General features: G+C 42.5%; 1 protein-coding gene and 1 non-coding gene across 2 annotated transcripts; both read right to left on the minus strand.

Moving 5' to 3' along the window:
* Window positions 1–4,724: 4,724 nt before the first annotated feature.
* LOC120112969 lies at window positions 4,725–4,833 on the minus strand. The gene has a single exon (XR_005514619.1). It is a non-coding gene; the product is annotated as a small nucleolar RNA R71 (small nucleolar RNA).
* Window positions 4,834–8,615: 3,782 nt separating this feature from the next.
* On the minus strand, window positions 8,616–10,097 carry LOC103697239. The gene has a single exon (XM_008779059.2). The coding sequence runs from the start codon at window positions 10,095–10,097 to the stop codon at window positions 8,616–8,618; it is 1,482 nt and encodes a 493-aa protein (XP_008777281.2).
* Between the last annotated feature and the right edge of the window lie 368 nt (window positions 10,098–10,465).

Genomic DNA, 10,465 nt, shown 5'->3' on the forward strand with positions numbered 1-10,465 from the left:
AAAAAAAAATTTGCATTCTTTTCTAAGCAAATGCACATGTATTTTCATATTGAGTTTGTGCAACTATTACGGCAAGGAACACATGCATATTATGACTGATCAGAGACCTATTATTAGATCCCCGCACATGTACTTAATGATTATAGGAAGGCCTCAGGAGTTCATATTTGTTTAATGCATTTTTATTAAGCCGTATCTGTAAAAGAAGTACGAGTATCCTTGTCCGTACTATAAGGTTCATGATTTGGTTTTCACATAAAGATAGAGGTTGAATACCCTGGCTAGATCACCTAAGTGCCTTATGTTCCGACCTTGGTTGACCTATAGTCACAATGCAGTCACGTTATATGGTTCAGTTTACCTTCTCTATTTTGAAAAAAAAAAATTTAAAATAAATAAATAAATGAGGAGATGACAAGTCTAACCTCGTGGTGTAGTTTGGTTCGAGTAATTAAGCCCGAGGGGTGTTTTCACCTAATGCCTTGAGCCAACTGGATCAAGAGTCATTGGCCGAAAACTCGCTACATGGACCTTGCTAGAGCCTAAGGGGGTTGGACTATTGTAATCACCATATGTCTGAAAAAAGGAAAAAAAAAAAAACATGAATAGGGTTGGTCGGGCTGAACCCAGTGACATGTGGTAATGGCTGGTTTGACTCCATTGTATTGGACCTTTGTGTACTTTGGATATTTAGTTGGGATTGATAGCTCTTTCTTTACATACGAACCATTCTTGACAATTTTAGACAACATGAGATATTCCGAAAATTTGATGGATCAGGCCCTAATAAACTGTAGTAAACACTTGTGAACTTGAGTAGTACACCTAAAATTCAAGCGGTACCATGTTGTGGTGGAGGTATTAGTGCTCTAAGAAAGTCATCTGTTTATGCATACTACACTTCAGTATTACCCTTGCTTTGATAGTTGCCATGCTTGAAAAAAAATATATATCACGTGTGCATTGACTTAAATTTCATTATATATCATTTTATGAATGATGTTTGTGGGTAACATCACTGCAAACCCTCACGAGACAACACTCGTCCACTAGGGTAACCTAGAGGTTTAACGGCTTGTTGCACGTGCTAAGTGCAATCGTGATACCCTACGAAAGTGGGTACATATCTTAGTTTTATGTCTTTAACTTTAATAAAAAGTCAAATGATTGACCAACACTTTTTGTACTCTCATATTATTATTTGCTCGTTAATTGCTAGAGACTAGCAATAAGCTAGTTGGGGGGTGTGATGAGAGCACAAAAGTGCGATTTACACATCACTTAAATTAGTATTACTGCTAATAAATAATGATAAAAGTGTTGCATTAATATTATATTTTTTTGAGGGGTGCAGGTTATCATAAACTAGAGATAAAATGTACATTTGGTACAATTGGGTTCAGAAAGATGCATGGCCCCAAGACGTACGCACCCAATCTCACTATGGCGTGGTCGAACCTATCATTTATCAAGCCCACAACCACAAATAGCAGTCAAGCCTAATCACACTGGAGCAACACTTGGCGACCATCCAGAGGGAACGAGCAATGAAACATCTAAGGAAAGATCATCCTAGAACTACACATCATCAACCTATGGCCTAGAGAATGATCAGCAGATGCTTGGCACGGTGGAGAGCATGCCATATTTCAGCCATCCAGACATCCCGTTCGTTCGCTCATCCCAGCTTCGCAATTCAACCCTCCGCGAGTCCGAGTTTCATCCCCTGCATCCGTGAGCCAGCGTCTTTGGCGATTCTCCCAGATTCCACCTCACCAACGATCAACGCCCGCATCCAAGCTTCCGGATTCCCAGCATCCGCACGACGTCCACGTCCGCGATCACCTCCGGCATCCGTCTCGTCCGCGTTCTCCTCCTTCTCAGCCTCACAACCTGAGCATGTCCGCGATCACCTCCCAAGCATCCTCCCAAGCCCGTGAAACCTCCCAGCCGTCCGTGATCAGCTCCCTTCCGGGCGTCCTCCAGATCGCGCTCCTCCACAGCGATCAGCGCCTCCCAGCCGTTCATAAGCCTCAACCCGCATCTCTGCGACCTCCTAGCAGTCCGCGATCAGCCCCGAGCCCGTGATCCCAGCTCCCGTATCAAGTCCCGAGCATCCCAGCCATTCCGCCTCCTCCATCGCGTCCGTTCTCAGCGCCGGATCCGGCCGAGATCAGCTCCTCCAACGCCTCAGCCTCACGCGCCCAAGACCCAGCCGTTTGCCTCTAAAGCATTGATTCCAGCGCATTCCGAAGATCCATGGAGGGAGAGAGTTGATTATAAAAGGTAGTCGGCTGAGAGGGAGGCGGGTTCTCATCGGGAAAATAGAGGAGCCTCTGCGATTGAAGGGAGGAGTTGGGCGGCGGCAGGGGAAAGAAAAGAGAAGAAGGAAACAGGGTATGCCCTGTTTCCGAAAAGAAAAAAAAGAAAAAAATAGGGAAGAGGTGATGTTTGTAATGAGAGCCTAATTCCTTTGGCAAAGGATGATGGATGAACCCTTGGCATGTTGCTTTCATCAAGTATACTCTAAACTTGTATTCTAATTGTTTAATATCCATTGGTATGATTTTGATTCTTGCTTACTCATCTATAAGATAGATCTTGTATGGTTTATATATATATTGATGCATGGATTGTTTTGATGCTTGATTTATCGTAGACGTAATCGGCACGATAAATACTTGGATGTTGAATTCATGTTCTAAGATTGTATACTCCATGATTAGAACTATTTTATCATATTAATCCTTAATCAAGAATCGCCGAGTTTATTTATTGAAAGTAATATTGTTAAGGAGGATTCCGGATCCCTAGCCATCTCTATATTCTTGAACGTTGTTTAATCACATATTATTCTCTGCTTTTAATTTCTAAAGATTAACTAAAAATTACATCTGAAATTACGCTAATAATCCATATTTCGTTCCCTGAGGAATCGACCTCGGACTCCCGAGTTATATTACTTGTGCGATTCTCCTGCACTTGGGAGAGCAATTTTATTTTTGCACCAAGTTTTTGGCGCCGTTGCCGGAGAACGGCTGAGTTATTAGTATAATTTTAGATTTAATTTTTACCTTAGTAGTTAGTATTTTTCTTTTGAAAAAAAAAAAATTGCATCTTTACTACTATTTTTAATTCCCTGCACAGTTTGCATCAAACTCTGATATCATAGAAATTAGCCGTCTGATTTGACTCAAATTTGGTCAGCTAGTGTAAGACACATTGTTCAATAATCGGAACGGTCTGATTGACATTCTGAGACTTTTAAGACCATTAGATTAATATAAAACCTTGCTGCTTTTTACTTTGAATTTTCTGCATTTAATTTTTTTTAGAATCAGAATTTTATTGTTATTATATCTCATCAACCCTTGTTGCTAATTGAAAATTGATTAAAAAAAAAACTTTAAGAAAAGATCAAGGGTGATTATTCAAAACTAAAAAAAAAGAAAAGAAAAAAAAACCTAAAATTTTAAATTTCAAATTTCAAATTTCAGAATTCAAATTTCAGACTTCAACTCATAAAATTTTAAAAAAAAATAAATAAATAATTTGCTTGATCACCTATTCAATGAAATTTAATGTCATGTCATAAAATATTAAAAAAAAAATATCTTGATTGTTGCATATAGTATAAGGCATCAGCATAAAATATTCTAAGGGCTGAACCCATTTAAAAAGATAAGGTCGGGATTTCATCACTCGTCCTTAGCCCAAAAATCACCCCAGTGCATAAATGTCCCAAGCTTAACTAAAATCAACTAGACGTTGGCCCCTAAGGACATTCGAGCTCAATAGGACGAAGACCACCGAAAGTTGCACCAATTTCGCTCTGTGGCTTAGTTGATGTCTAGGCAAGCTTTGTCCCTATAAGGGAGACAGTTCATCTGTTCGAGGCAAGTGGGTTTTAAGTGGGACCTTTGCGAACGCATCGTGACCCCTCCACTTACCTGGGAGCTTACCTGGTCAACTCGGTTCATTAGACCGGATTGGAGGCTTAGGTGCCCTCTTCAAACCAGTTAGGAGCTGTCCAGAAATTTAAGAAAAACATTAGAAATTGAGGTGTAATGTTTTGTTGCATGTTTGATTGTGAATAGGATTTTTGTTTTAGGATGTCGTTTTAGGGTATCTTTAGTTGGTACTTATATTTATTTATTTTTTTTAAAAAAAAAGAAAGAAAAAAAAAGAGAGGGAAATATTTTGCATGTTAAAGTGGAATAGGGACGACACCGGTCGATTAAGTCGTACAACTTTAGATCATCCCTTAGGACATACCTCTGAAATTCCTTCACAATATCTCACACCTTGTGAGATGGCTGATCTAAATGAAGATGCGGGGAGTCACCACAATCGAGAACGAGAACCCCATGTTATGACTCTAAGACAATACCTACAACCGGCTAGGACTAGTCAACCATCATGCATAATTTTTCCTGATAATGTAGGACATTTTGACATCAAACCCGGGGTAATTCAATTACTGCCCAAGTTTCACGGGTTAGAATCCGAGAGTCCGTATCTTCATTTAAAAGATTTTGAAGAATTGAGTATTACATTTAGAGTGCCAAACGTCACCGAGGATGTCCTCAAATTGACATTGTTCCCTTTCTCTCTAAAGGATAAGGCCAAAACATGGCTAAACTCTTTGCGACCTAGATCAATAAGAAATTGGCAAGATATGCAGAGAGAATTTTTAAAGAAGTTCTTCCCCACACAAAGGACCAACTTTTTGAAGAGACATATCAGCAATTTCCAACAAAAAGATAATGAAACATTTTATGAATGTTGGGAAAGATTTAAAGACCTTCTTCTCTCATGCCCTCATCACGGGTTCGAAACTTGGAGAACCATTAGCTTCTTTTATGAAGGTTTATCTCCACAGTTGAAACAGTTTGTAGAGACCATGTGCAATGGTAGATTTTTAGAAAAACACCCTGATGAGGCATGGGAGTATTTGGATTCCCTTGCTGAGACTGCCCAACTTTGGGATAACGGGGATAGAAACAACAAGTCTTTGCCTAAGCCTACTAGCTCTGTACAGGGAGGCCTTTACAACCTCAGAACTGAGGATGATCTTCATGCTAAAATGGCAGCCCTCACTAGGAAGGTAGAAGAAATTGAGCTTAGGAAGGTTGAGCCTGTCAAAACTATAGAGCTTAGAAATGAGTGTTGTGGCATCTGCGATATGTCGGGTCATACCACTACAGATTGCCCCACCATACCGGCATTCAAAGAAGTCTTGCACGATCAAGCAAATGCTATGAACTCCTACCAAAAGCCTTATAACAATCCATACTCAAATACCTATAACCCTGGTTGGAAGAATCATCCAAACTTTAGGTGGAGAAACGATCATCCTCAACAGTCACACCATTCAGCTCCTCCACCTGCACATCCTACTTTTGCATCACCACCCTCTCAAAAGCCAAATATCGAGGATACCTTGCAATCCATACAAACTTTTCTATAAGGTCAAGCTAATATCAATGCTCAAAATACTCGAAATTTTGAAGACATAAGGAACCAATTGTCAATGTTGACTACCGTCCTAAGTACCCAAGAGAAGGGTAAGCTTCCAGCTCAACCCCAACCTAACCCACAAGTGCACGGTAGTAATAATACAGCTCCTTCTAGTTCGCATACAGAGCATGCAAAGAGCATCATGACTTTGCGTAATGGGAAAGTCATTGATCAACCCGTCCCATTGAGACCGCAGGTCACTTCTGATTCTGATGCTCCCAAAGTTGATGAAAGGGATAAAGAAGAAGTTGAGGTCCCAACTTCTACTAAGAAAGTTGAATGTCCTTTTCCTCCACCTTTTCCACAACGGTTAAAGCCGTTGCAAAAGCTCGAACCTAATTCTGAAATTCTTGAGCTTTTTAAACAAGTAAAGATCAACATACCTCTTCTTGATGCAATCAAACAAGTACCCTCATATGCCAAATTTTTGAAGGACTTGTGTACTGTCAAACGCCGATTAAATGTTAAAAAGAAGGCATTTTTAACTGAAAATGTGAGTGCTATATTGCAGCACAACATTCTCCCTAAATATAAAGATCCAGGTTGCCCAACCATTTCATGCATCATAGGCGACTTTAGGATAGAGCGAGCATTGTTAGATTTAGGGGCAAGTGTGAATTTGTTGCCATATTCTGTATATGAGCAACTTGGTTTAGGTGAGTTGAAGCCAACCTCCGTCACTTTGCAATTAGCTGACAGGTCAGTTAAAATTCCAAGGGGGATTATCGAGGATGTATTAGTCCAAGTAGACAAGTTCTACTTTCCTGTCGATTTTATCGTATTGGACACACATCCGGCTTCGAACTCACAGTCTCAGATTCCGGTCATTTTAGGACGTCCATTCCTTGCGACTTCTAATGCATTAATTAATTGTAGGAATGGCGTCATGAAGCTTTCTTTTGGTAACATGACCTTAGAACTGAACATTTTTAATGTGTGCAAACAACCTAATGATCCCGAAGAGAGTAAGGAGGTTGATTGGGTTGAAACTATCGCGGAGGAATATTTGTTAGCTGAAGCATTTAACGATCCATCCGGCGATAGTTTAATTGATTGGTGTTCTAATGGCACCAATAAAGATGATTTGTTGGTCAAACCGAGTATGAATTTTTCGAACGCCATGATGATCAATGGGTGGAGACCAAAAGTAGAAAAATTTGAACAGTTGCCACCTCGAGAAACGAAAATAATACCATCCCATGAGCAAGCACCCAAGCTCGAATTGAAACCCTTACCAAAGGAACTTAAGTATGCATTTCTTGGACCCGAGGATACTTTTCCTGTAATTATCTCGTCTGAACTTGATCATATCCAAGAAAGAAAATTACTTGGTGCTCTAAAAAATCATAAGGGAGCCTTAGGGTGGTCTATTGCCGACTTGAAGGGAATTAGCCCCTTAATTTGCACGCACCGAATATATTTGGAGGACAATGCCAAAACCACAAGGCAAATGCAACGAAGGTTAAATCCTACGATGAGAGATGTGGTTAAGGCAGAAGTCCTCAAGTTGCTTGATGTGGGTATTATTTACCCAATTTCCGATAGCAAGTGGGTAAGCCCTACTCAAGTTGTTCCTAAGAAGTCGGGTTTGACGGTAGTAGAAAATGAACAAGGTGAACTAGTTCCAACTCGTGTCCCGACGAGTTGGCGCATGTGTGTTGACTACCGAAAGCTGAATTTAGTCACACGAAAGGATCACTTTCCTCTACCCTTCCTAGACCAAGTATTGGAGAGGGTTGCAGGGCATGATTTCTATTGTTTTCTTGATGGCTATTCGGGATATTATCAAATTAAAATTTCACCAGAAGATCAAGAGAAGACTACCTTTACTTGTCCTTTTGGCACATTTGCTTTCCGACGAATGCTATTTGGGTTGTGTAATGCACCCGCAACATTTCAAAGATGCATGCTCAGCATTTTTGAAGACATGAACGAAAAATTTTTGGAAGTGTTCATGGATGACTTCTCCATTTTTGGTGACTCATTTGATGATTGCCTGTCACATTTACAAGCAGTCTTAGCTCGATGTATAGAAAAGAATTTGATACTGAATTGGGAGAAATGCCACTTCATGGTGCCAAAGGGAATTGTCCTAGGACACATTGTTTCATCAAAAGGAATGGAAGTAGATAGAGCTAAGACTGATTTAATTGCTAAGCTACCTGCACCCAAGACAGTTAGAGATGTCAGATCATTTTTGGGTCATGCCGGATTCTATAGGAGGTTCATTAAGGACTTTAGTGTCATAGCTCGACCATTATGTAACCTCCTATCCCTTGATACACCGTTCAATTGGACTGAAACCTGTCAGGAGGCATTCGAAAAGTTGAAGTCTATGCTTAGCACTGCACCCATCGTGCAACCACCCGATTGGTCATTACCTTTTGAGATTATGTGCGACGCTAGCGACTATGCAATAGGAGCTGTCCTAGGACAACGCAAGGATAATAAGCCATATGTCATTTACTATGCAAGCAAAACCTTAAACGATGCTCAAATGAATTACACCACCACCGAGAAGGAATTGCTTGCAGTAGTATTTGCCTTAGATAAATTTCGCTTTTATATCCTTGGTGCTCCTATTGTTATCTTCACAGACCATGCAGCGTTAAAATATTTGTTGGATAAGAAAGAGGCCAAACCACGTTTAATACGATGGATACTTCTACTCCAAGAATTTGACATCACTATTAAAGATAAAAAGGGAGTAGAGAATGTGGTTGCTGACCATTTATCACGGCTAGTTTTTCATGATTCAATGCCACAATTTTCCATCAAGGACTCATTCCCTGAAAAGCAGTTGTTTGCACTTTCTAGTATGCCATGGTATGCAGATATTGTAAATTTTCTTGTTACAAACCGGATGCCAGAGCATTGGGGGTCGACAGATAGAAAAATTTTCTTGCGCGAAGTAAAAAATTATTACTATGACGATCCCTATTTATTTAAATATTGCAACGATCAAATCCTTAGACGATGCATACCGGATCATGATATACAAAGCGTACTTTCTTTCTGCCATACTGATGCTTGCGGTGGACACTTTGCCTCTAAGAAAACTGTTGCAAAGGTCTTGCAATGTGGTTTCTATTGGCCTACTCTCTGAAACGAGCATTGTCGAACTGACTGCCGTTGTCTGATATGAGGATGTGGGAAAGCCCGAATCTACAGATTATGAACTTCCAAACGAAGTCCCGCATCTTCTGCTCGGTGATCCGGGCCACTGGCTCGGCCTCGACCCACTTCGTGAAGTAATCAATGGAGACGATCAGAAATTTCCTCTGCCCAGTCGCCAAGGGGAACAGTCTCAGGATATCAATTCCCCATTGAGCGAATGGCCAGGGGAAACTGATTGAGGTCAAGGGGGCTGAAGGTCGGCGCTGGATGTTGGCATTCCTCTGGCACCGGTCGCATCTCCGAACAAAATCCAGCGCATCCTTCTGGAGTGTTGGCCAATAGTATCCCTGGCGCAAAATTTTGTATGCCAGTGCTCGGCTTCCCAAATGGTTTCCGCAGATGCCTTCGTGGACTTCACGCATTGCATAATCCGCCTCCGACGGGCGGAGACACCTGAGGAGGGGAGAGGTAAAAGATCTTCTGTAGAGCTTGCCTTTATACAGTATGAATCTCGAGGCTAGGCGCTTGACTCGACGAGCCTCACGCTCATCGTTGGGGAGGACTTCATTCTGTAGGTAGCTAACGAGCTCATCCATCCAGCTTGGCTCAACGTCGATACAAAGAGTTGGTTCGGGCTCCTTTATGCTGGGGATCTGGAGGTACTCTAGTGTCGCCGCTTTTGGAAGCTCGCTCATGCGGGAGGACGCCAGTTTTGATAATTGGTCCGCTTTGAGATTCTCCGACCTGGCAATATGTTGGATGTGGAAGGAACCCAGAGTCGAAGTGAGGTGTCGCACCTTCTGGAGATATTTTTGCATTGTCGGCTCCCTTACTTCGAAGTCCCCCAAAATTTGGCTCACAACCAATTGGGAGTCGCTGAAGGCCTTCAAGTTCTCGACCTTCAACTCTCTAGCCAGTTTAAGCCCGGCTATGAGTGCCTCATATTCCGCCGCATTATTCGAGGCGGAAAATTCGAGGCGCAGAGCTTGTTCCGCGATCACCCCATCCGGGCTGGCGAGGATGAGGCCAGCTCCGCTATCCCCCGAGGTTGAGGAGCCGTCCACATGTAAGGTCCATAGCTGCTCCGAAGGCCCCTCCGCCGTAGGTGCGGGCTCAGGTTTGTCTGGCACGGTACACTCCACGATGAAGTCAGCCAGCGCTTGGGCTTTGATTGATGGCCTCGGACGATACTCGAGGTCAAACTTCCCGAGCTCGACCGCCCACTTCGTGATCCGACCAGCTCGATCTGATCGCTGGAGGACCTGCTTTATTGGCTGGTCAGTCAACACGGCCACCGTGTGAGCTTGAAAATAAGGCCGGAGCCTTCGAGCTGAGACGACCAGGGCAAAGACGGTCTTTTCCAGTTTGGAGTATTGGGTCTCAGCATCCCTCAAAACCCGGCTGGTGTAATATACCGGCTTTTGAAGCTTGCTCTCCTCTCGAACCAGGACCAAGCTCATTGCTACGGGAGAAATGTCTAAGTATAGGTAGAGAAGCTCGCCCTACTGAGGCTTCGTAAGCAGTGGAGGAGAAGCGAGAAGGCGCTTGAGCTCTTCGAAGGCTTGCTGGCATTCTGCCGACCACAAAAAGTTCTTTGGCTTCTTGAGAGCTGCAAAGAATGGAAGGCAGCGCTCGGCTGACCGGAAGACGAATCTTCCGAGAGTTGCAACTCGGCCTGTAAGCCATTGTACTTTGACTGTCCTTGGGGGCGTCATCTCTTGGAGCGCTCGGATCTTCTCAAAATTGGTCTCGATTCCCCGCTGTGTAATTACAAAGCCAAGAAACTTGCCCGAGGTGACTCCGAACGCACATTTGGCAGGATTGAGCT

This window comes from Phoenix dactylifera, chromosome 13 (assembly GCF_009389715.1).
Source record: "Phoenix dactylifera cultivar Barhee BC4 chromosome 13, palm_55x_up_171113_PBpolish2nd_filt_p, whole genome shotgun sequence".
In the NCBI taxonomy this organism is placed as follows: Eukaryota; Viridiplantae; Streptophyta; class Magnoliopsida; order Arecales; family Arecaceae; genus Phoenix; species Phoenix dactylifera.

Excerpts from the sequence above, each read along its gene's own strand:
- LOC103697239 (XM_008779059.2), bottom strand. The coding sequence starts at position 10,097 with ATGAGCTTGGTCCTGGTTCGAGAGGAGAGCAAGCTTCAAAAGCCGGTA.